Source organism: Microtus pennsylvanicus, chromosome 3 (genome assembly GCF_037038515.1).
Source record: "Microtus pennsylvanicus isolate mMicPen1 chromosome 3, mMicPen1.hap1, whole genome shotgun sequence".
Lineage (NCBI taxonomy): Eukaryota > Metazoa > Chordata > Mammalia > Rodentia > Cricetidae > Microtus > Microtus pennsylvanicus.
In genome coordinates, this window is record NC_134581.1 from 23,925,718 (window position 1) to 23,953,207 (window position 27,490).

General features: G+C 44.3%; 1 protein-coding gene across 2 annotated transcripts; it reads left to right on the forward strand.

Annotated features, from left to right (window-relative positions):
• The first annotated feature begins 1,058 nt into the window (after positions 1-1,058).
• On the forward strand, positions 1,059-27,490 carry Cldn18 (claudin 18). Of its 2 annotated transcripts, none has more exons than XM_075967721.1 (5): positions 1,059-1,278; positions 22,090-22,254; positions 22,829-22,946; positions 24,914-25,024; positions 27,316-27,490. In XM_075967721.1, exons 1-5 carry the CDS (start codon positions 1,059-1,061, stop codon positions 27,488-27,490), a joined length of 789 nt encoding a protein of 262 aa, XP_075823836.1. The 2 variants fall into 2 exon arrangements, with proteins under 2 accessions (XP_075823836.1, XP_075823835.1); XM_075967720.1 differs by lacking the exon at positions 1,059-1,278 and adding an exon at positions 9,464-9,683.

The window sequence follows — 27,490 nt, forward strand, 5'->3', positions numbered from 1 at the left end:
CAACAAAAAGAAGCAGAAATAATATATGGGCTAAAAACTTAAGTCTTCTTGTAACTAGAGATATTTTGTGAGAGAAGATTGCGTGTTGCCAACTGAGGAAGAGCAGAATAACTCTTGCCTTCCATGTTTGCGCTCCCATACTGTAAACAAGAGTCCTTTCTGAAGTGTAGTTAGTGGCTACTTTTTCATGTTTTCCTCACTTCCTGTTGATCCTGCTGTTTATAATAGCCACCACAGACAGTGCTAAAGTTCTCTCTGCTGTTTATAAGCATGGGTAGTTACTATATCCCCCATGAAGAAAACACATATGTGAGATGGTAGGCATGATTATACTACTGACTATAATTTCAATGATAATAAATCAAAAATATATTAAATTATGTTATGCATCACTAAATAGAAGTACACATAAAATAAAGTTATCTGTTGATGATAAAACTGTGAGCATAGGTTCATAAGAACCTAACAGTGTATTTTTCCTCACAGGCAATGTTTCAGAATTTACTAATTCAATATTGTGATTTTTCTTTAAACATAAGGACAGTGATGAATGAGAATCAATTCTATTTCAACATATGTTGCCAAAGATTTTTTAACTAAGGTGAAAGTGCCCTAGGGAGTCCCCCAAAGAAGCTCGATATCCTCCATCGAAAGATCCGTGGGACACTGGAACCTCGAGATGTTGTGGCTCGGCCCCTGAAAGCCACTCCTGACCAGCATGCCACGCCTCCTAAGCAGCCATCCCTGCAGTTGCTCACCCTCTCCAGAGGAGAGCCTGGCTAATCAGAAAAGAAACTCCCTCCAAAGGCAAACAGTGAGTAGAGTGTACATATGGCGGAAAACAAATGGCTCTTGGTACCATGTTGTGGAAATTATCTCGCTTAGGTAGATAAAGGAGCAAGGCAAGCCCAGGTGGCACTGGTGAGTCCCCCCTCCATCACACGGTCCATTTGTGACGTGTGCACCAGCCTCTCTGAGAAAACGCCAACCCTACACTGGGTGCCCTCAGAACCTGCCTGGCTTTTGTCCTCCGAATTTGTGTGACGCTCGTCTCCATCATGTCTGTTACCGCCTGCCAGGGCCTGGGCTTTGTGGTTTCACTGATCGGGTTTGCAGGCGTCATTGCAGCCACATGTATGGACCAGTGGAGCACCCAGGACTTATACAACAACCCAGTGACGGCTGTATTCAACTACCAAGGCCTATGGCGTTCTTGTGTCAGAGAGAGCTCTGGCTTCACGGAGTGCCGAGGTTACTTCACCTTGCTGGGGTTGCCAGGTAAGGACCAGGTGCCTGTTTGTAGGGTGGATGGAGGTAGAGAAGAGAAAGTAGCCTGTACCTGAGACTCCAGAAGAGTGACCAAGAAACCAGAGAAAAGATTTAATTTTGACAAGAGGAATAGGCCCTAGCACCGTGATTGGAATAGGGAGATAAACTTTATGGAGATGTTGACACTTCGGTCCATTGGTGTCCAGTTCTCCCAAGGACACATTTTTCTAATTGCTTTTACGTGAGCAATGACAGAGTCTCCATTACCCTCAAGAACAGGACTCAAGACACCCAGACAGTGGCCACTTTCTCCGATCCAAGAGCCCCCTTGCTGAGTCAGAGACCGACTAGGTCCTGAACAGACTCTCTATCCAGGCCTCCCATGCCTCGCCCTGGCTCCCAAGAATTCTGAAGCTAACAGCAAGAATAGAATTGGAGCCATAGAAAAGACCTGAAGGAAAGAGACAGGGTTGTCCTCAGTGCACTGGATGGGCCTGTGCTTGGGGGTGGGGGAGGCTCTGACCTCCAGGTGCCTGACCTTCAGAACATACTGGTCTCCAAGGAACAAGACTCCAGAACCTCCCAGCACAGGAATGTCTACTTGGCAAATGAGTTCTGCCATGAGGGAAAGGTGTCGAGGGTGGCCAAGCCCCCTCCCCACATTTGCTTGTTAACCACACAAGTTTGCATGGGTATTTTTTGCTTAGTGGATTGGCCATTTCAACTTGAAGAGCACTTCAAGTCACAAGAGAATGTTGAAAGTGTCTTTCACTCACACAATGAAGTAAGAAAATGAGCAAACATATCATTTTAGTTTTGCTTATTTGTTCCTTTTTTGGATATACACAGCAGTCTAACTAGGGGAACTGGTTTAAGTTGGGTATTGTAGGAAGAATCAAAAACACCATGGGAATGTCCCCAGGTGAGCCTTGCCATTTGACCACAGAGTCAAGACTTAGATACCCAGAAAGGAAGCAAGAGAGGAGAGCAGTTACTTGGAGATTTGTCCATTTATAGGTTTCCTATCTGTATATGGAATGATCCCAACTGTTGGTGCAGGGTTTCTATTTGAATGGGTTTGATTCACAAAATGTCCACGGCCATAAGATGTCTGAGACCTGGTGCTTCCTTGTAGTGGGTTTGCTCATTCAAAAAAAGGCTACCATAGCGTTCCTGAAATCTAGCTCCAATGGCTACATCAACAGTTATTTCTGGAATTAGATGGGTAAAGTTCTTTACTCTGCATTTCTGTTGGTAATTGCTGTAGTTGGGTAGTGTACAAAGGTGGGGTGTGAAATGCATGAGGCGATAGACTGCCAGACACAAGCCTTCAAGGTTGGAGACCTGCATACCTCCGAGCGAAGAAAAGTTCCTCGAACCATTTTGCTCATTAGAAATTGAGGATATCAGTTGGCTGACTCTGGTAGAAATACTGGGAGCAGCAGAAACAGAAACTATGTGAAGTTAACCAGAGAACCCAGGACATGACTGTTTGAGTTTCTTTTTCTTTGTCCTTGAAATGAAAGAAATGACGTTTCAAAATTTCCACTGAAAGTGCAAGCACAGACTCCCAAGCTCAACAAGAAACAGTAACATACAACATGACCCTCGAGAGCAGTGGTTCTCAACCTTCCTAATGCTACACCCTTTCATATGATTCCTCATGTTGTGGTGACCCCCAACCATAAAATTATTTTTATTGGTACTTCATAACTCTAATTTTTCTACTGTTAGTTATGAATCATAATATAAATATATGTCTCCTGATGGTCTTAGGCATTCCCCGTGAAAGGATCATTCGACCAAGGGGTTATAGCCCACAGATTGAAAACTTTTTCTCCAGAAGAACTCTAGGCATAAGACTGCCAGTTGCCTTCCTGGACAAAAGAGGCATCTCACTAGGCTCACAGCCCAAGGACAACCTGTTCCAAAATGACTAAGTGTAGACAAGGTTCCTTCCTGGGGGAAAGAAAAGCTACGCCCCTTGGTTCCCTCTCTCAGATGTAAATCATAAGGGACTAAGCAATGACATAGAAATTGTGGCATTAGAAGAAATATTTATTCATCCAGTGAACATTTGCTAAGCTTTCCGGGTGTGGGCAACGTAATTATCAAGGTGCTTGAAAATCTGGAGACAGTGAACAGACCATTATCAGGTGGGGTTCTCAAACGCCTACGGGAATGTATTTCTCATGAGGGCCATCCTGCCAGTTTTAGGCTATTTTACTCATTAGGTGGAAATAGCATGGCCTCCTGAGTCTATTCGTCTCTACCAAATGTGTCTCCTGACATTTCCAAACATCCTTGGGGGCGAGGGGTTATCTCCGCAAGGAACCACAGTGTATAGGAAGTGACACCTATGAAGCATCAGAGACCATGGAGGAAAGCTACTCACTGTTGGCCTTCCCTTCCCCTCCATCTCAGCATATAGCAGGGCACAAAACAGAACAGAGACATTTATGGGAAAAGGGCTTTGTAGGAAGTGGTGACAGAGATGGAGACAGTGAGGGCAAACAATGCAATTCATTTTGTGTTGTTGCTGGGTTTTTTTGTTTTGTTTTGTTTTGGTTTGGTTTTCTGAAACAGGATTTTACTCTGTATCCTTGGCTAGGCTGGAACTCCAATGTAGGCCAGACTAGCCTTAAAATTGTAGAGATTTGCTTGCCTTACATATATATGAAAATGTCAAGGAATAAATATAATTAATGAAAAATGACAGTTCAAGATGCTTAACATACAACTATTTTAAGTCATTTTATCCTTTGTATGCCATCATTTTTAAAAGTTTAGGTCATGTGTATTAATTTTTTGTGATCATACCTTTAGTGAGCTATTTTTATGGGGATATATTAAAGACAATTCATTTCTGAAAGAAAGGAGCAAAAGGTGACAGAGAAAGCCTTATCTGAGAAAAGGCAGTGTGGTATGAGAGAGTGCATAGAACCAGGCTCTGTGTGATATAGGGAAGGAGGGGCCGCGCAGGGCAGTGAAAGGCAAGAATACTTAGCAAGTAACACCCGTGAACAGCTGACAAGAGTCCAATGGAAAAGTAAAAGAGGTTTTGCCAAGAGATATTTCTTAAGATCTTCAGATTCCTGATGAGAATGTTATAAAACTTTTTTTTTTGCCTCCAACTAACAGTACTTAACAATAGTGGATGCTTCAGTCCTTGCTGGGCATTATTTTAAGAAATCAATATGTATTAGTATATGTTTTACATTATTACGTATTCATTGAATGGCTTAATACTTCAATATTTTCAATAATCCTCTGAGATAAGAACTATCGTTTCCTCCATTTCACAGATTGAGGAAACTGAGGCACAAGGTGATTAAAGAATCTGTCAAGGAGCCCTGCAGTATAAATGGCAGGTTAGGAGTCCACCAAACTGGCTTTGCCCAGGGCTGGGCCCCTCTGCAATACAGAAATTCTAATCAAAGGCTAGGAATACTTGACAGTGCTTATCAATAAGAAGCAAATGAGAAATGTTTGACTGTTTTGTTTAAGAATAATGAAGAGAAGGCCTAACTCTACCAGACGTTCAGCCCAGTTTTAACGCTTTGATAATTAAAGTTGTATTTTGCCACAAGGAAAAACAAATTAATGGAAGAACACCTAAAATCAGAAAGCCACAAATGTGAGTTTACTGTAAGGTTCAGGAGGTTTTACAGAACACTGGGGAAAAGGAAGGCTATTCAAAAAATGCTGCAGAAATTATTGAGGGACTTTATGGGAAGAAAAAAATACATTAACTACTTTGTAAATATTTTTAATTACAAAATAATTTATAATGTTTTTACCTCCTACATGGAAAATATTTCTCTAAGGATGAAAACAATGTTGAAAAACATAAAGAAAAAATAAATTTATTTGATTACATTATTCAACAAAAAACTTATTGAGCACATTTTATGTGCCAGATTCTGGAAAACCCATAAAATAGAATACGTTGCGTTTTTTCAAAACTATAAATGAAGTTAAAAACCCAATAACCAATCAAAAGCATGTCTGTTGTTCTTGCTGCAATGTATTACCACACAATTAACAAATAGTTCACACAAATTGATGGTAAAAAATGTGCTAGCAAGGCCGGGCGGTGGTGGCGCACGCCTTTAATACCAGCACTCGGGAGGCAGAGGCAGGCAGATCTCTGTGAGTTCGAGGCCAGCCTGGTCTACAAGAGCTAATTCCAGGACAGGAACCAAAAAAAGATGTGCTAGCGAATAGATTAATGAACAGTGCAGGCTGCCAGGTCAAGAAAGAAAAAAAAAATGTTTCATGAGTATTTTGTTGTGAGTTTTTTTGAGACAGGGTCTCACTGTGTGACTCTGACTGGCTTAGAACTTGCTTTCTTTGTAAACCATGCCGATCTTGAACTAACTGCACATTTGCCTCTACCCCCCCCACACACACACACACTTAAAGGTGTGCTCCTTCGCACCCAGCCCATGAGTTTTGAGGTTTTTCAGGACCTCAGGGCCGGCAGCATGACTGGGGGCGGGGGCAGGAGGTTAAAGCGCAGGTATTGCTGACCTGAGTTCAATCCCTGGGTCTCAAACTGGAAGGAGAGAACTGACACTGACTCCTGAAAGTTGTCCTCTGACCACCAGAGGGCACTGCACACACACACACACACACATACACACACACACACACACACACATACACACACACACACACACACACACACATACACACACACACACATACACACACACATACACACACACATACACACACACACACACACACACACACACACACACACACACCAAACCCACAATAATAAAAAGAAAAAGTAAAACAAACTTGGAAGCAGTAAAACTCAGTGGGCAAAGAGATATACGTTAAAACAAATGGTCATATATTACTTATTAATTGCACAGTGTAGGTGAGGATATAGAACTACATTTTCCACTTTGGTTTTACTTTATGTATGCGGGTGTTTCGCCTGCATGTATGCATGTACTCTGTGAGCTTGTAGTGGCCTCTGAGGCCAGAACAGGGCATCACATCCCTGAAACTAGAGTTACACACAGTTGTGAACCACCATGTGGGTGTTGGGAAATAAACCCTGGCCCTCTTGAAGAGCAGTCAGTGCTCTTAACCAGTAAATCATCTCTCCAGCCCCTAGAACAATTTTTTAGATACTGATGCTGGGAATAAACTTTACGGGGAAAATGTCATTTCTCATAAAGGAGATATTACTCCAATACTTCACACTCTTGGGCACTCCTGTGGATCTATCTTAAAATGTGACCAGAAATGCTGGCAAAAAGTTACACATTAAATGATAAACATTTATATAAAAACAGTGCTTTTACATAAAAGAAAATTAGAGAAAGATAAATCTAAGTATATGAGAACAGAAATTTTATATGAACTTCTGTATAAAGTACTAGCAACCTGTTATTCTTGCAAGAGTTTTGATGGCACAGCACAAGTGGGAAGAACAAATTATCAAATATATAATTTTACCATGTAAAGTTGCCCATGCACAGGACTGAGAAGAAGAACGTATGTTTAGAGTTTATCTGTATGGTGGAAATAGTTTGTCCAGAGTTTAGATATGAGGGATTTGTTAAAATGCCTCCTAATCTTCTATTATGAACACCAAACAGTTTTAGAAAAGATGAGGAGGAATATTCACTGTGGTAGCTTTCAGAACTTAATAAATGTATCCAGTATTCTTCTAGCAAGTTCAACTAATACCTCCCTATAATATTTTCATTGCTCCTTGGATCACCATTCTTGCCAAATTACTCAGTCCCTGTTGTAGCTGAAAAAGTTCAGAAAACTGGAAGGATAATTTCTCTAGTGTGGCTAAAATGGCACCAGTTCCTGGAAACACGCAGGCTGAAGTGGCACGGAGCGTGTTTACGCTGAACACGGGGTGATTTCCCTGAGGACGCCAGCGAAACATCTTGCTCAATTCTAGAGGTTATTAAACGAAGTTGTACCAAAGCTATTGCTGCAAACAGAATCAGGCCAGGAGTTAACACAGGGATATGAATCCTCTTTACCAAGACCTGTTGCTACAAACAAGGAATCTGGTGTTCCTCCTCAAGCCACCATTTGTTCTCTGGCAGCGATGGCTAGAGCAGCGGTCACTGTTTGGAGCACAGAAACCGCCCTACAAGTGAAAAATCCACCTGCTGTGTGTTTTAAGCCTATCCTCTAAAGTGTGTCAATACGTAATTTCTGTCTTTTCATTCAGAACTCTGTGTAGGTAGAGTTAGCTTTAGTTTACCACTTAACTTTAATCTTTTCTTTTTCAAAAAAATTTTCATTGCCGTATTTCCACCTAGAAAGCAAGCATAACACCTAAATAAGTTTTTGCCCCTGGCTTTGAAACTTACTGTAAAACATCATAGAGAAACTGCCACAAATGAGAACAAATAATTTATTTTTTTCTGTTTTCAACTTATTGTTTGGATGGCATTACAACGAATGTTTAGAATGCATGAGTGATAAACCAGTTAGCTGAAAACCAAACTCACGGAGCTTTGTGGGAATGACAAACACGCTCTCTGGTGGAACCACGGTTGGCAATGCCCCCCAGAAGCAAGGCCAGAGTAATTTTGGAACCATTCCACCAGCACCGTTCAATCCAATGGTGCCGCCAGCAGAAACCGGTATCATTTACAGTTGACTTGATCTAGCGGCCCAGCTCAGAGACTCTCAGCCATCAGTGTACGTCTCATTTGTCATGTAAGTCTGGCTTATGCCCTCATGTGAATTTTTCTGATGTTTCATTCTCTACAAATATGGACCACAGAAAGTAGTGTGCAATCAAGAGCAGGGTTGCCTCTGTTCACATTAGGGGAAGACCACCCACATTAATCATTTTTGTTTTAATAAGAATAAAGCCTTAGGCGCAGGGGGAGTTGAGAACAGTCAAGATACCATTGAAATATGGACTGGCTTCCTCGAGAACTTGCCATGGCTAGAGATTGGGGGCAGGGATGAGATGTGTGTGCATGTGTGCGTGTGTGTGTGTGTGCGTGTGTGCGCGTGTGTGTGTGTGTGTGTATGTTTGTGTGTATGTATTTCAGGACCCTGAGAAGTTCTAATTGAAACGTCTCTGAATTCAGAGGCCAGGCATTCAGGGCCCACATGAGGCCACAGGCTGACAAATTGTCTAACAAAATGTAGCCATAGAACGAAAACCCAGCTCTGACCCCTTCAGCCAGACTTTTCTCTAGTTGAGCATACAACTTCTGAGAAATTCACCAACTGTAGTGAAAACTTTTCTACAACACATGGAAACTAGTGAGATCAGAAAAGCTCTAGAGTGCTCCTTACAGTTCCCTGTCAGGCTACAAAGGAAGGAACTGACCTACCAAGGCCAAATCACCAAACACACAGAGCTGGGGACAGTGTGGGAAGCAGTTCCTCAGCCTCTCGGTGACCGGGTCAGAAATTCAGGCCAGCCCTGTTCCTTCTTTCAGCCTTCACAGTAACCTCTCTATCTGTGTGGTATTTGTATAGTTCCTATTTTATGAGAGACAGCAAGAGTCAACTGGAATCTGGCTCCTTGGGCCGTCCCGACACCCATGGATCAAGGGTGTGCCTCTAGAATCTGACTTCCTGTTGAGAGAGAGAGAGAGAGAGAGAGAGAGAGAGAGAGAGAGAGAGAGAGAGAGCTAAACTGGAACTCTCCACTTCACGAATAAAATATCAGCTGCCCTTTCCATCTGAGACCATAAGAGAAAGGTGCCGCGGGGTGCAAGGAGAAACGTACGACCATCTGACTTATGATAGAGCCCAATGGGCGCATCCCAGGGAGTTTTATTATAATTCAGGCCAGCCTTAGTGGTCTCTCCTCACGCTCTCACTGGACGGAACAAACTCCCTTTTCCCCTACATGGTGCATTCTGGGCAGAGGCAGAGCCAGTAGGGCCTGGTCAAGAGGAGAGTCCTTCGGTCCACTCAGCCTGCTTGACGTTCCAACCACCCTGGCTGTGAAGCTTAACCAGACAAGTGCCTCTTGGGGCCGCTTCCCCAACAAATGAAAAAAAATGCCCTTGAAGCAGGAGTGAAACTGAACTATCTAAGGAAAACAGTATGAGCAAACACTGCGCTGAGGGGACCTTCTGATTAGAAGACCTCCCTGTGGCCAGCCAGGCCGCACACCTTCCCAGCAGGAGGGTGGTGGCTTGCTCCTGGAGGCCTAGGACCAGCAGCTAAAGCCATGGCCACCACCACGTGCCAGGTGGTGGGGCTCCTCTTGTCCCTCCTGGGTCTGGCCGGCTGCATCGCGGCCACCGGGATGGATATGTGGAGCACCCAGGACCTGTACGACAACCCAGTCACCTCCGTGTTCCAGTATGAAGGGCTCTGGAGGAGTTGCGTGCAGCAGAGCTCAGGGTTCACCGAGTGCCGGCCATACTTCACCATCCTGGGCCTTCCAGGTAGGTGAGGTGAGAGAGGGACAGGAGAGGCAAAGGGCCTGTGCACCCTCAAGGACTCCCAGGACTGGGTCCCGCCTCGGGTATGACCCTGGCAGCCCTGGCTCCCAATAAAAGGTGTGAATAAGAGCAGCTGGCCCTGCATCAAAGCGGGCAATAGCCGCACAGACGGTGGGAGAATTCATATACCGGCCAACAAAATGGCTCTAATGTAAGTACATGCTGGTGATGGCTAATTCGAACCTTGTTACCTGAGGAGAACATAAATGGATTGCTTCCATTCCATAAGCAGGAGACTTGCTTTTGCCTGCATATGCATGAGCATAGGAAAGGGAGTGGTTATTATGTTATAGACAGAGATATTTATCGAGAGTGACTTCAACTGTATTTTCAATTCGATTGAAGTTTTTTTTAAAAAAAATTGGGGACCTTGTGAGGTGTAAAAACATTACCATTATCATTAAATTACGATTTTCTTTTTCTGCATTTGTGATGAAAATATCTGGTATACTTGCCCTAAAAATCAGAGTTGTCAGAATATAATATCATAACAATGTAGAATGCAAATGTATGACACCATTTCACCTTTGAAGACGAAGTTGAAATTTGCTTCTAATACAGATAATTATTTCAAGCATCATAGGGACTTTGCATTCTTGATAGTATACGAACTCAATTTGTACTTAACAAAAGCAGCAAGCAAAAGGTATCGAGGTGGCTTTGATTCTTAGAAGCAAGCCCCTTGTAGAGAGAGAGATGAGACAAATTTACACGTTGTGAAGAGGTTGTGGAGCCCTTGGGGTGGAATTGTAAAGAAGCAATTCAACAAGTTCATCTTCCTTCTGAAAAAGGAGTATAGAGGCCAAGGGTTAGGGTGTGCTCTGTTTTGGGAAACCACGCACTGCAGGGTTAGCACAGTCCACCTGCGCAGGGAGAAAAGGAGGAAGAAACAGCTAGAGGGGAGGAAAACAGGCTGAGAGATTATGCTATGTGCAAAGGACAGGTCATGGGGAGGCCATGCAAAACCTGGGTTGCTACCTGGCTAGCCACACCCATGTTAATTATTAGATGGAGATAAAAAGACTGTGATCTTAGTCACATTTCCCCAAGGCATCTGTCCTGTACTCAGTACCCTCTTTCTAGCATCCACCAAAGACTCTGGTACTCTCTCTCTCTATGGCAAGTTCTGCTTTGGACCTTCCAAACAGCTCCATCCGCTCTGGTACGGCTCAGCCCCATTCAGCCCCTTCACTGCCGTCCCATGTGGAATCCTTCCCTTTGACCCCCTGAAAATCTCTCCTCTGTCTCCTATAGTTCCACAAAACGTACCTTCCACCCAGGCTCTGGGGGCCCTTTGCCCTCCTGCCCAGGATCCACCCCGCACCTCACATCTTTCCCCTCTCCTGCTAACCTGAACTCCCGTCCTCCTTCCCTGGAAAATGATTTCTCATTTCTAACCATTGTCAAGTTCTGCCTCCCTCCTGCTCACTGACAAGCAAATCGAAAGACTACATTTTCCCACCACTTCTAGACAAGCGCATCGGCTTCCTCAGTCTGGTTTTTATCCTTTGCCCTTGATCCCTTGCTCCTTTGAGCACAGCACCAGGTTAGGGTGATCCTTCCAACACCAGTTCCCACTCCTCCAACTCCTACGGGTGTCAAAGCCCAGGCAGTTCCCATGATCCTCTATTCCCTGCTTGATTAGTGAGTAGACATGACAGTCCAACCTGGGATCCTTCACACACACACACACACACACACACACACACACACACACACACACCTTCCTTCCCTGCTCTCTCTTCCTAAGGCTGCTGCTCCACCCCATTCTTTTCCCTTTCCTCTTAGTGTTCTCTGGCCCAGGCTACCCAGGATATTCCCTCTCACCCCCTGCACCTGCCCTTCCCACAAATCTTATCTAAAACTTTCCCACATCTTGAAATTTGCTAGGATCCCACAAACCAGATAGCCCAAGCGCATGCTCATAGCATTGAGCTCCCCAGTCCCCTTTGACACTGTTCATGAATCTGAGAAGTATTTTCTGCAGATCTCAGGGTACACAGTGCAAAACTGGCCTTGTGGGTGCCTGTAAATCTCCATTTCAGGAGACATTAGCGTATCAAAATGTCAACAAAAAGGCAGTGGACTTGATGGGCCTTTTACATGGGTGTTAGCAACACCAGAAAGAAAATGATTCCCTTCTGCAGGAAGGGAATCTGAGTCTGAACTTTAGATTATTAACATCATTATTTATACATTTGTCTCATTCTGCTCTGTGCTAACACAGACCGAGAGTCTCCCAGTTCTGAACATGGGGCTTGGAAGGGAGGCTATACAGCACATGGTTGATAAAGTAGTTTGAACTGAAGAGTGAAAATTTATTTCAGTGTTTATGCAAGCCATTTGTACACACAAATTACAGATAAGATGTTTCCTCTTCCAAAAAACAGAAGATTGGTTTTGCCTCTATACTTGGTTTTTACTGTTGTGTTTCCATGTGTAGAAAATGACCTGGGTCCCCTCCTTCTAAAATAGTCAAATGGTCACCCAGGCTTGTCATCGATAAACTTCTGCCTGCTTACTGTACAGTCTGATGACGGCATCAGGAGCAGTTAGTCAGGGTAGTTAACACCGGCTGTGGCAACAGTCACACTACTCAGTTCAGTGGCATCACACAACATACGTTTCTTACCTGCCCACATGAAGTCCACGGGAAAGAAAGATTATACACAGGCTATTCATAGAAGCTGAATCAAAAGAAAGCCCTAAAGGGAGCAAAGGGGCTCCTAAACACGTCAGCCTGAAAATGACACTTGTCACCTCCACTCAGAAAGCATTGGCTAGCACTAGACACATGGCTCCGGAAGGGGAGAGATGTGGGGGCTTACAGCTATTTGGTAAGCACCCATCAGCTGAGCACCCATCAGCTCAGCATCCATCAGCTCAGCTGCATAGGCCCTTTGAGTAAGAACTGTCCAGGCTGCAATCTGCCCCCCATGTTGACTTCTCACTCATCCCTTTGTTTTCTTTGCCATCATTTCCTTTGGTAGTTGCTTGTGGTTCTTGCTTTATTGTACACAGAACCTAGTGTCAGGGCTTTGTGCTTGCTAGGCAACTGCTCTCCACTGAGCTGCATCCCTAACCCCCCTACCATGCTGATTTCAGTTCTGCAAAGCAGGTAATTCCTCAGCTGCACAATGGTCAAAACTAATAGGAGTGCAAGAGAGGGCATGCTGTTGATTTATGCTCATTTTCCCCACCAAATGTTGCTAAATTCCTCTGCGTGTAATATGTTGTCTGATACAAGAGTATAGTTTCCAGAGGACAGACATTTGATAGGAGTGGCCAGGAATCTGGAAGGAGGAAGGGTTTAAGGAGTTTCTGTGAAGAAAAAAAAATTCCTCAAGACTTAATATCAGATGAATGTAAACACGGTCATGGAGGAACGGCACAAACTTCTTCACCAGAAACTTAGATGGAAGAAAGGGAAGCGTGCTGGCCCCTTGATTCCATGTCAGGCCAGACAGGCAGCCTTCAGGTAGGAAACCCGGTTACCGCCATAAAGCAGCTCTGAAATGTTTCAAACGCTCAGAGGGAGAGGAGGTCCTAGGCTACGCTGGAAGAGTTTTAGGATGCAGGACGCTGGCGGAAACCACATCCCAAGAACTGCGAAGGTCCCATAGCAATGCGCTTAGTGCTGCTGGGTGCAGTTGGTCTTCTCTCTGTTGCTAAGTTCATGGCCAGAGGACCCTGAACTGCCTGTCTGTATCTCCCACACTGCACTGCGTTGCCCATACAGGCAACAGTGTAGAGGAATGGAGTGGGGTTGCTATTCTATACTGACTCTCAGGCTAGGCTGAACCACCATGGACATGAATGTTGGGGCAGGGGAATTCCCAGTTGTTACACAGATTCCCCCAACCATCTGGGTTATGGGAACAGGATAACCCTGAAAACCAGGAGAACCACAGCTTGGCAGTGGCCATGGAATGCAGTGTGGAGTTGAGGAGCCCCCATCTCTTCAGCAGGATGACTGCACATTACAGCTGCCAGGCTCCCGGGACAGAGATCTGGCTGACTAAAGGGATGGGCGGGAAGATCCTCTAAAGGCAACAACAGAAGGAGAAAGGGTTTCCAAACAGGAAGTGGAAGGGGTCTGCAGACACTTATGTCGGCTCTGAGGGATCAACATTTACCAACCAGAACACATAGCACTTGTCATCTGAAACAGCTGTGTGAACAAGAACCCAGGGAAGAGGAGAGAAGACTCTTTGGTGGTGGATGAAATAGAGACAATTTGGGGGCAGTAGAGAAACAGGGCGGGTGGTGGCTTCATTTTGACCTAGAACACAAGAGAAATAAGCCTGGAAGTGTTATCAGGGAATCAGGACAGACACCAATCATACAATCACCACAAGCTATTAAATTCTTCCTTGGCGTAAGCTCTTTTCTTGCAAAATCTTCACTTAATCTCGAAGAAAACTTTTTCATGCCCATTTGGTACTTACAGTCATAGAACAATTTAATTCAACTCCAGCTGTATGGGGTCTCCTACAGGCAGGACAGGGAGAGAAGAGGCGATGGTGACATCACTACATGTCACCAGCTCTGTGCACCTAACAGCTGATTGCCTCTCTCTGTGCTCCAGTCCAAGCAGCATGCAGCACCCAGAAGTAAAGAGGGTGGCCATAGGTTGGGCTGTCCCTAGGCTCTCCTACAGGGAAATATAAACAGATTTATTCTTACAAGAAAGTCCGAGAGGAAGGAAATGGAATATGGCCAAAATCACATACAAGATGGCCACAAGTCTGAATGACTTTTCTAAACGTTCCTTTCCTCCTGCCTGGCCTGTTTCTCCTTCCAGCTAGGAATGGGCTTTTGAGACTTCATGAGAGAGGGGTCTGGACGTGAGTACAACAAACATAAAGGACACACCATCCACGTCCCTTTCATAGCAAACTTAACTGAGCACATAGAGTATCCCATTTACGCAGAGGGTGGTCTGAGTGCTGTCCCAGAGACAGAGGAACAGCAAAGCAAAGCTCAGCTGGCAAGCAGAGCAGAGGGAAAGCAAGCTTCTGCCAACTTCGTGCTGCTGCTGCTGCTGCTGCTGCTGCTGCTGCTGCTGCCACTGTGAAGACATCACAGTCAGACACTGCTTGCTTAATGTGTTTGCAAACGTTTGAACCACGTCTGGGACAATGGTGAGTCCTAGGGTTAGGGTTAGGTATGTGCGGGTTATCTTGGTCCCTCGCATCTCCTGGCTTCATTCTCCCCACCTCTAAAACACCACACTGTATGACATGAATGTGAAGAGCCAGGCAGCCTAGTCACAAGAGCTGATTGTTGGCATTGTTAAATCATTGTTGGGCCTACGCCACCCGAAATATCTGAAGTAAAGATAACTGAAGGCGCTGTTCTTCCCTTCCCCATCCCTATCACATCCATGTCCTGGGTCCTCCCGTGTTTCTCAGCTCCACAGCAGGCACTAAGAATCTCGGGGGTTTCTGTATGAGAAGTTTCAGTTCCTCTTTCTGCATCACTGTGTAAAATCCACCATTGGAGAACTGGAGACTTTCCCATCAACCACATGTATAGACATGGAGGGAAGGGTTCCAACCAACCTGGATTGAACCCAAAAATCTACAAGGGAAAGCATATGACTATTCTGAAGTATCTTTTCAAAAGTTGTCCTGCTCATTTCTTTTTGCCCTTAGCTGAATGATTTCTCATGGATCTAACGCTCACAGTCATGTGAACCAGCTGGCCTCTTTCCAGATGCTGAGGGGAAACCTGGTCTAAGAGATGAATGATCCCATTAGTCATAAAGTTGATCTTGGGTCTGGCAGTGCTTCAGGGTTTTTAAACAAGCTGTTTCCCTCCCTCCGAAAGGGGTGAGGGAGCACAGCATGCCTTTGACTTTAAGAACAAACATTCCAGTGTTTATACATCATCACATATGTGAAGGAGATGCCACAGGGAGGTGAGCCCCTGTCTATAGAACTTATGGGGACCTAGAACTTGGATTAAAATGAGGCCACCTTGTTTCTCAAGGAGCAAAGCTAAGACTTAAGAACCAGAATATGCTGAGCAGTGGTGGCACATGCCTTTAATCCCAGCACTTGGGAGGCAGAAGCAGATAAATCTCTGAGATCGAGGCCAGCCTGATCTACAAAGTGAGTTCCAGCCAGGGATACACAATGAAACCCTGAATAATAATAATAATAATAATAATAATAATAATAAATTCCCCCCAAAAGAACCAGAATGTTTGTTCATCTTGCAGCTGTAGTGCTCCTGGTCTCAGTGGAAGGACCAACTACCACAATGTGGCACTCTAGGGGCTGATCTTGTCAGGGTACAACATCGCTTCTTGGCGGGGAGGCACATCGCTAGAGATATAGCTGGGTCTCACCTGAAAGGCTGATGAAATACTGTAAGAAAAGTACCTTAGATGGGGAAACTGATGAACAACAACCCTCCAGCTTATTTCTCACAACTCTGGAAGCCGGAAAATCCAAGTCATGGTGATAGAGAAGTTAGCTTTTGTTGTGTTCTCTCATCGTGAAAGGGAAGGAAGGGCCAAAAGGCACAGCCCAGACTTCCGTGACGCCTTTGATAAGACCTACTGCCATTACTAAGGACTGAGCCCTCCTCTCGGACTGGGCCTCTCTATACTCTTTGTACTATTGTATCAGGAGTAAGTGCGTTTGGCGCCTCTGTTCATTGTTGGCACAGTCCTGTGTTTCCGCCTTTATCTGTGCTTTTAACCCTCCCTGGTGCCACTAGGTCCAGCCTCCCTCTCCCACCATCTTCTCCTTTTGCTCATCACAATCATACACTCTTGGTAGTTTCATCACATGGTCATGTATGCAAGCCAAAGCCACATGGAGTTGCCAGGGAAACGATTCTGTCAGGGAAACAGGGAAAACCAATATTTACCAATCCTGGCTTGATTTTATTCGGCTACCGAGTAGTGCCTGATTCTCATGAAATCTCTCTGCAAGAGTTGTCTTTATTTCACTCCAGAGTGGAGGGAACTTTATCTGAGGTCATTTGACTTGCCCGGGCACACTCAGCTGGCATTACAGTGTGGCAGAATTTTAGAGACATGAGCCTTCCTTTTGGTTCCTTGAACTCTTTGAAGAAAGTTTGCTTTGCTCTGAAGCATTCCCTCGGAGGTCAACCACAGACATTCCTAGGTGAACCCCCCCCCTCCAGTCCTTCCTGGCTCCAGTCTGAACCCCGGCTACCTGAAATTGTGGGTTCTTGCCCACTCCTCCAAGCCTCACCCATGGGCCTTTGGTTCCCAGTGAAGTACTGTCTTCCCAGAGCTACTCTGATGTCAGCTCAGTGCTGATGGCTCTGGGTGCTCTTACTTCCTTGAACCACCCTTCAGGACCATCTTCACACTCTACCCTCAAAATCTTACATTATTGAACAACTGGACGAAAGGCTCGAAATGAGGCCACATCATTGTCGCTTTTCTAAAGGTTCTTAAGCATGCTCAGGCAACCAGGGTTGAGACCCATACCTTGGTACCCTTCACCCATCGGTCCACATCTACTTTACTGAATGGGATATTTTGCAACAGGGAGGGAACGCTGAGTTCCAGCCTTTCTGTTTGTTTTTATCAGCCCTGAGTCTTGGCCTCCCTTCTGACTGATACGGCTAGTTATTCACTGGAAATAATGCCCCTGCCTCACCATTGGTGTGGGGAGTCAGCCCACAGAGCCCGTTGACTCACATGTTACCACTTGTTAAAGCCTATGTAGCTTGATCAAAACATCAAGTAAGAGACTCAGGGGCAAAGAGAAAAACCTATGGTTCCAGATAATTGTCCTGTTTACCTGTCTATGGAGAAAAGTTTGGATTCCAGGTAGTAGACTCTTGAGGCTGAAAGGGAAGCTCAGATCACCTTCCTGACTCTCCAAGATCATTATGGATGGTACCGTGCTTGTCCATCCACTTCCTAGCATCTGCCTCCATCACAGTTCCCCTTCCCAAAAGAATCTCAAGGTGGTTTCCAACCAGAGAATACCACATAGCCTGCTCCTGGACCCCGAGTTACAAATCAATGCTGCATTTTTTTTAACTTCGTAGAAAAGAGGGGTAGAAGTATGTAAGAGGCTCTGAAAGCTAAGAAGGAGACCAAGGCCATGCTAGAACCCTGGTTCAGAACAGATCTTGCCTTCATCACAAGTCTACAGGTCAAGAAGGAGAAAGCAAGAAAAATGCATCCACAGAAGCTGATGTGACAGACTGTCCAGGCTCTGACCCCCAAGGGATGCTGGGGCATGCCAGCAGCACGCCTCACTGCCGTTTTGCCTTCCATCTGCCAGCTCCCCGCTATTCTCATCCAATGATATCAGAGAAGCCCCTAACTCACTATACATGGGATATGTTTTCAGGAACAGATTATTAAAGCCACTCAGTGGAGTCAGGGACTTCACACTTGCTGAGGGTGGAAAAAAATGTAACGTCCATAGAATGGGGAAGGGATCTTCATCCTCTACGGTTGTTTGATTGGTCCGTTGGTGCTCACTTGGTTTTGGTTGTTTTCTCTTAACCAGATGCCTTTCCAAATGTTTTTCAAATTGGATAAATTATGTTTTTAATAGCTTAGGATTTTAAAGATCAAAATTAGAGCATTTTTAAAAACCTTTAGTTGGCTCCTGGGTAGAATAAAAAAGTCTAAGAGAACTACAGGATCAAGACAGAGGGATGTCTATGTTCCTTCTTTTTCTCAAACACCCAGTTTCCTGATAGTAACCTCTAAGACCAGAACAGTCCTGAGGATATTTATTTCCCGAGGGTGTGGGCTATCTCACAAATGTCCTCTGAGTCACAGTTCTGAACCATGAAATCACTGCATAACTTAGCTGTGTGTGTGTGTGTGTGTGTGTGTGTGTGTGTGTGTGTGTGTGTAAGACAACTTGACCTATGCCGTGCGCTACTGCCACAAAGTTTTCTGGCATTTACTCACCTAGAATATTCCCAAGGTAAGAAGAAATATAAGATCAGGAGTGCAGAAATATGTAATCTCAGAATGCAAAAGCCTTCAAGACAGATCATTTCTCTTAAGTTTATTCCTCTACAATATTGGGGGTGGGGGAAGGTTTTGCCGAGGATTTGAGCTATAAATACATGATGAAAGTCAAGCCTGGTGGTGTACACCTGTAATCCCAGTCCTCGGCAGGCTGAGACAGAAGGATTGCTGGGAATTCAAAGCCAACCTTGGCTACATAGTGAGTTCAGGGCTATCCTTGGATAGACAATGAAGCTCTAACCAAAATAAAATCAAGAGAAAAATCCCTAAAGCATGATGAATGAAAAAAAGTCCATGGAGTAGAATATAAAGGCATTATTAATTCATAGATACAATAGTTCAGTGTGTACTGCCTCTAAAAACACAAAGACAGAAATGAATACACAAATAGATGGCATGCATTTGCATGTTTAATAAGGAAATGGACAAAGTATTTGCTCCCAGCCCATTGCAGGGCCAGCAAAGACACTGGACATGGCTCTGGAACACAGGTAAAGCAGTAGAGCCATCATATTTTAGGAGCAGATAGGTCCTAGTGCCCCTCCTATGCTCATGTGTTCTCTGGATCTTACTGGAGTCACCAATACAGTAGCACAGAATTCAACTGTCATTGCAAGATGCCAAATTTATTAGTTTTCCCAAGAATGATCAACCGACAGCTCACACAAACCTGTGTTGAGAATGCACCTGCTAGTGAGCCCACGGCTAGTGAGGGTGGCTTATAGAACACTCCTCCCAGCAGAAAAGCAAAGTTAAGACTCAATCTCAAGGCCCTGAGGGAGATGGGAATCAGAACAAAAGTAGATGGAGGTTTGTAGTGTTGAGCTAGAGTCTGAGCAATCTCATCTCTCAACCAGCGAAGCGGTGTGGCCAGAAGCATTTCTACCTGGAAGCATTTCTGCTCTTTCTTTTCTATTCTCATATTTGAACTTCACCTGGACATTATTAACTGGTCCACTGACACTAAGAATGACGTGTCTTTCAGGTGAGTCCCTCATCATTAGAATGTTGTAGGGCCTGTAACACTGCATCTCTGGCTGGCTCCTGTTCAGTGCCTTGGGTCTAAATAGTAGAGCAACCCTCAGTGAGGCTTTGTTCATCTTCTATAAAAGGAAAAACTTCCCATAAAAACTAATCACCAAGATGCTGCTGTTAGTTATCCCCAAGAAGTGAAATAAAGAGTCTTTGGGAGGTTCCTACAAGCTCGGAAATATTTATAATGATCATTTACTGCTTATATAATTAGGAGATCATTTCAGTGGTTTCAAACAAGAGAAAAATGATCTTTCTATCTGTCCTCTGTCACTGCAGTGTGGGATGTGGTGCCTGTGGCTGTGACTTCACATGAGAGGCCCCTCCCATCAGCAAGGACCTTCAACATTGTCTTGGTCGTGCTTTGGAAACCGTTCATCAACAATTAGGCTTTAAAGAAAAACACTGACGAAAATACCTTGCATAATTTATAGTCACCTGATTTCAGTTAACAGTCTCAACATGAATTAGCTTCAAAATATGTTTTTTAATGATGTCAGAATAACTCCTAGATCCCAAGAAGGTATTTAGCCCTTCTAAGTACCTAGAATCCACAGCTCAAACTTTATCAGAACTCTGTCCTCCCTCTTGCCTTTCACCTCTTGTCCTTGTGTGGTAACTTCTCCCTCCAGTGGAAGACCAGGAGTCCCTGTACGGTGTGTCACACCCCTTAGAAGAGAGTTTGATCTGTGTCTAAAGTACAGACATCTCACATGAGGGTCTCATTGGCCAGGTTCCAGTCACATGCCCATGCTGAAATAAGTCATTGTGATCAAGAGTCAAGTTATTAGCCGAAGAGATTTGGGTTGGTAGATAATTCAAAGTCGGCCCATGGATCACTCTGCCTCACAAACTGTTTGTTTCCCATCTAAACAGTTCTGCTTTCTATATGAGAAAAAACAATACTAAACTCTTATAGCAATTTGACATTTCTGTGGCACTCAAGCAAGTGTTTCTTCTGCCAGGACATCAACCTGTGGTATTTAAAATTAAAATATTTTTTAAGTACTGATATAAGATATGGCAGCTCCATCAGGATTTGTGTGATGTAGAGAAGGGGCCATGCTAGAAAGATAAAACAAATTGGTGTCTGGTCTCCTTTATGTAACAAACATATGGTACATATGAACATATGGTACAAAGCTCAGCGGTTGACCTGCACTAGGAGACTTATGAAATTCTTCATGCTTGCAATGGGCAAACTTGATCAATGTCTCTCGACATTTCATAGTGTTCACTACTGACATCCCACATCCAGTGTGGGTGTCTTGGTAAGTTGACTGTTAAGATGAGTCGCTGTCCTTTAATGATAAACTAGAAACTATGTTAAACATATCTGGAGGTGATGTTCATAGCAGGACCCAGTAGGACCTACAGAAACATCAGTTCCTAGAAAGGGAACATTATTGATAAACTGTTGAAAGGCTTAATATTAACATGCTGATCATTATAATTAGAAACATACAGTCCACCCATGATCTTAGTGATTACCTTTGACAAAGGAAAAATATAGAGTACTTCTGGTATAGTCTCAGTACCTTCATTTCTTCATGCCAGACTTAGTGCTGAGTTTCCCTATAGTTTAGGTTGTTTTGGGAGGGTTGTTTGTTTGTTTTTGTTTGGGGAGTTGAGGGTATTTTGTTTGGTTGGTTGGTTGGTTTTGGTATTTGGTTGGTTTTTGTTTTTTTGTTTTCTTTTGGTTTTTGGTTTTTGGGGGGTTGGTTGGTTTGTTTGTTATTTTGTTTTGTTTTGAGACAGAGTTTCTTTGTAGCTTTGGAACCTGTCCTGGAACTCACTCTGTAAACCAGGCTGGCCTTGAACTAACAGAGATCCATCTGCCTCTGTCTCTTACGTGCTGGGATTAAAGGTGTGTGCCACCGCCGCCAGCCTTTCCCTACAGTTTGTATCTGTTGCATGAAGGTTTCAATTCCTATGCAAAGACAAGCAGAATGATGTGAAGTTTACTTGACTTTCCTGTCAGCTCAATAGATAATTTGATGATCACTTTAGAGAATTGCATTCCCCTTCTAGGCCCAGTTTATCAAGTTTTGAAGTAATAAGTACCCAGAGTTCTCTCAACCTCACCTGTCCATAACTCCCTTTCTCTGGACATCTGTATGCACACCCTTCATCACTCGGAGGGATACAAGTGATGCCTTTTTGCATTCCCCACAATTCCATGTTTTTGCACAGTGTCAAAGCTCAGTTTGTGGTCTTGCCAGTCCTCAAAGGTTCAGCACTGGTTAATTGGAATTGTTGTGTTTTACCAACATAAAACCTAACTGATGCTGTTATTTGTCTGCCTGTGTTGGGCCCCTTCTTCTACAGCCATGTTGCAAGCAGTACGAGCCCTCATGATCGTGGGCATTGTCCTGGGCGTCTTCGGTATCCTAGTGTCCATCTTTGCCCTGAAGTGCATTCGGATTGGCAGCATGGATGATTCTGCCAAGGCCAAGATGACCCTGACCTCGGGGATCCTGTTCATCATCTCAGGTAAACACAGACTCCCGCTCTCAAGCATGCACCTGCAAATGCTAGAACAAATTGTTCTGATACGAGAAAAGTGACCCCTTCCCACTACTAAACACAGCTCAGAGTATTTCACACTGGATTTACAGTCTAGGTGCGTGAAAGCAAAATTACCCTCCACAGAGCTGTAACCAGTTCTAAGGTCCCACTTAGCTGCTACCAACACTGCAATAGAGGAAGGTCAACCCTAAGGCAAGCATGTGACTGGGCCCTTAAAAACCACTAGGAAGTGGTTTTAATGGGGAAACTCTTGCCAGTAACTAAAGAGTCGTCCCCAGATGCCTGGTCCTGAGGTGTGTGGAAACATCTCTTTCAATGTGCACTGCACATACAGGAATCCTTCTAGAATTAAATGTGAGATGCACTTTGCCTACTGTCTAGTAGGCAAAACTGTTTAATTCAACAGTCAGTGGTTGGTTGATCATTCTATTACAGGAATAGAGAGTATCTTATAGTCTTTTTATCTGAACTCATTTCAGCGTAAACTGCCTCAGAAATATTGTGACCCCTTAACCTGGTCCTTGTTCTTTTTCCACAGGAATCTGTGCGATTATTGGTGTGTCCGTGTTTGCCAACATGCTGGTTACCAACTTCTGGATGTCCACAGCCAACATGTACAGCGGCATGGGTGGGATGGTGCAGACCGTTCAGACGAGGTAACCCCCTACTTGGCTTCCTGGTGATCCACAGGGAATAGTGTGAGAGGACGATTAAACTGTGTGCCTAATGTGCCTGTCAGGGCCTGAAATAGCAAACATTTATCAGAGACAACCACACTGTATCATAACTCAACAATGATCTGCAAATTCATGAACTTCATTTCCATGAAATACCCTTGCTGATATGACTTGAGGCTGATCCGGCATTTGCACTGAAATACAGTGACAGTTCACGGTATTTATCTAGCGTGCTTACACGGGCCCCATTGTGGTGGCAATACGACAGGCATGGTTAACCAAAGATGTAAATGAGCATCAACTTAGACCCACAGTCCATAATGGAAGCATGACAGGAGCAGGGGAAAAACTCCAATAGAAAGGAGTCGAGTCAGGTACGGGTAGGAGAAGGGATAGCTCCTCCCAGTGCTGTTGCTTTTTCCTCTGGCTCATTAGCTCATCCAGTGAATGTATGGAACACCTGCTGTGGCCCAGGCAGAGACCAGGGTGCAAGAGATACAGCCAAGCTCCCTGTCTCATGGAGGTCTAGGAGGTGGAGGTGAAACCTCACTATAATTTGATGCCTGAAAGAAACAGGGCTTTTTTATTTTTTTTAGATTTTATTTCTTTCTATTCTGTATGTGTGAGTATTTGCCTGCTTGTATGCCTATATACCACATATGTGCCATGTTTGAGGAGGCCTGAAGAGGGTGTCATAGCCTCTGGGTCTGGAATTACAGACTGTTCTGAGCTGTCATGTGGGTGCTGGGAATTGAACCCAGGTCCTCTGGAAAAGCAGTCAGTGCTCTTAACCACTGAGCCATCTCTCCATCCCCAAGGAGGGAGGGAAGTTTAGTAGAAAAGCATTATCAATACCTATATTTGTTTACCCCAAGTATCACATTGATGTCTCTCAGCAATAAGCACCAACAAAACCCCTAAGAAGGAAGGTTTTGTGTTGTAAGGAGGCCGCTTATTCGTTCTGGCAGCTCAGACCTAAAATAACAACACAGAAACTGTAATTAATTAAATCACTGTTTAGCCAATCTCTTAAGTGTTTTGCTGGCTAGCTTTTATATCTTTTGTTAACCCATTTCTATTATTTTATATTTTACCATGAGGTTTATGGCCTACTGGCAAGGTTCCAACTAGAGGCTTGCATCTTTTCCCTCTCATGGCTACATGGCATATTCTTGACTCCGCCTCCTTTCTCCCAGCATTCAGTTTAGTTTTCCCCATCTAGCTCTATCCTACCCTGATATTGGCTCAAAGCAGTTTCTTTATTCATTAACCAATAAAAAGCAACACATATACAGAAGAACTTCCTGCACCAGTCTTGTTTCCAGAGAGTGGTATAAATACTCTCTACATAGCAGAGCCTGGTATTTCTCCAGTTACCCAACAAGTGATACAGACAGGGTATCAAGATGATACAACCGTTATGATCTGACTCTGGAAATCCAGGGCTCATTTGTGTTTCTGCTTGGTTACAAGAATGAGGAGGAACATGATCATATAAGCTATCAACATTCTGTTTCAGGTCTTTCCTATAGTGTCTTTACTGATTGCCTGGGACTTTCTCAATTTTAATACCAGGAGTATCATATCCTTTGAAATCACATGCTCAGTTATCTAAAGCTCCTCATGGGTCACAACTCCTAAAAGTCCACCATCTCCCAATAGGACTACTTTGGATATCAAGCCTTTAATACCTGAGCCCTTAGGGAAGAGTCACAATATAATGCTACCTGAGACAAGATCCACTATGAAAACTCAAGATACCAAAACTCCCTCAGAAACAACTTGAGGCTGTCTCCATCACTCTTAAATTTCTCTTTTCAAGCCTTGCAGGCTCACTCCTTGATCAGGAGAGAGAGAAGGAGGGACCAAAGGAGAACAAGGGGACAGGATGACTGGAAGCAATGGGAGGGTTTAGTCAGCTGTATTCACGACATCTCCCTCTTCAGGTACACCTTTGGTGCAGCTCTATTCGTGGGCTGGATCGCTGGAGGCCTCACACTAATTGGGGGCGTGATGATGTGCATTGCCTGCCGTGGCCTGACACCGGATGACAGCAAGTGAGTCCTGCCTCCCACTGCAGCTAGAATTTCACCTGATGCATACTTTATAGACAGGATAATTGATCCCTATACATGGGAGAATGATATCAGCTACCAGTTCCTTGAACTTCCTCCTTTATGGGGAATTGGAAGAATAGAACAGGATTCCACTTGGAGTGTTTAAGATGAATCCTGTTTGAAATTAGAGGTGGGGTGGGGGCGATCCCTCTAAGTTCCTTCTGGCTCCAATGATTCCTAACTGTAATCCTTCCCTGGAAGAGAGTTTTGCATCTCTACCACCTGCGGAGATATTTGGCAGCACCTGAAAATACTTGATTGCTTTGTTGATGGTAGGGGAAAATAAATCTGGGTTCTAGTGGGTAGATATACGCCCATTGTAGACATCCAGCAATGCACAGGAGCGTCCCTCACTACGAAGGATTTGCTCCAAAGTACCAACAGCCCTGATATCTAGAAAGCCTGCTCTTAATGTTTACAAAGGATCTTGGATTGGTAGAGCCAGATTGTATGGTGGTTCTACCAATCTTGGGCCCTGTGCATACAGCAAGTCTTTTCTGTTCTCCCGGCCTCTGACAGCACATTAGGACTGTTATAGCACAACACCCTATGATAGTTAATTTAGGAACAATAAAAATATATTTACCACAGCTCTAGAGCTGGGAAGTCCAAGATGAAGACATTGGGATTGGTACCTAGTGAGAGCCCAGTCTCTGCTGCTGAGATGCCAAGATGGCATCCTCCTGCATTCTATGCAGGAGAGGAAGGTTGCCCACATGGAAAAAAGAATAGGAAGGCAAGGAAGCAATCCTTTCGGCCATTCTCATGACCGCTTAATCATGTCTCCAAAGCCCTATCCATGTTTGGTTTTTGTTTGTTTGTTTTTGCTTTTCAAGACAGGGTTTCTCGGGGCTGGAGAGATGGCTCAGAGGTTAAGAACACTGATTGTTCTTCCAGAGGTCCTGAGTTCAAGTCCCAGCAACCACATGGTGGCTCACAACCATCTGTAATGAAATCTGGTGCCCTCTTCTGGCCATGCAGACAGAACACTGTAAACAAAAATAAATAAATAAATCTTTAAAAAAAAAAAAAGACAGGGTTTCTCTGTGTAGCCCTGGCTGTCCTGGAAGTACATCTGTAGACCAATCTGGCCTCTAACTCAGAGATCTGCCTGCCTCTGCCTCCCAAGAGCTGAGATTAAAGGTCATGTGTCACCACTGCCCCAAAGGCTCATCTCTTAACACCATCACACTGGGAATTAAATTTTCCTGTGAATTTTGTAGAACGCATACTCAACCATAGTAGCCTCTGATACCTTGCCCATGGAACAAACAAATTAGAAGTTGCACATCTGTAGATTCCAGCTGACAGACTCTGTGATTCTTCATCAAAACAAAATCCCACTGGACAATTGTCATCTTCATCTTAATTAAAGAATTCAGTGGTCAATAGCAACCATCTCATTACAGCTCTAATATGCACATGTATTACACAGACAGACAGACAGACAGAAGTTTTATTGATCTTTTAGGTTAGAATTAAACACACAAAAAAAGTCAAGGAGGTAGATACTTGTAATACCAGCCCTGAGGAGGTGGAGACAGTAGGAATCAGTCCAAGGTCAACCTCAGCTACACAGCAAGTTAGAGGCCCAAACTGAACCACATGAGATACTGCTTCCAAAACAAAAAAGCGTGGTTGGAGGGCTGGGGGAAGGAACAAGAACAAGCAAGTAATTAAGTTTGCATGAAACATAACAGGTTTCATTTTGAGATTTTTTTTAAATTTATTTATTTATTAAGGATTTCTGCCTCCTCCCCGCAACCGCCTCCCATATCCCTCCCCCTCCCCCGATCAAGTCCCCCTCCCTCATCTGCTCGAAGAGCAATCAGGGTTCCCTGACCTGTGGGAAGCCCAAGGACCGCCCACCTCTATCCAGGTTCATTTTGAGATTTTTTATCCATGTGTCCAATTTTGTCTTTATTTATCTCATCATCCCACATGTTCCCCATTGCCCCTCCCTCCTTGCTGATCCCCTTCCCTCCCATAGCCCCCACTTCTGCTTTCATGTCACATTATCCCATCACCCTCATTCTGTCACCCCTCTCTTCCTTTAAATTTCTTCATCAACCTCTAAGTCTCCTTTAAAAGCAGGAAATCATGGTCCACCGCAGACAGCTTATGTCTCCAAGAACACAGTGACTACATATCCTAGCCAGACTAAGACTAACATATCTCTATGAACACTAAAGACACTCATGGTGTTCAATGATTGTTTCTTTTGCTTTCAGCTTCAAAGCCGTGTCTTACCATGCCTCTGGCCAAAATGTTGCCTACAGGCCTGGAGGTTACAAGGCCAGCACTGGCTTTGGGTCCAACATCAGAAACAAGAAGATCTATGATGGAGGTGCTGCCCGCACAGAGGAAGATGATCAATCTCATCCTACCAAGTATGACTATGTGTAA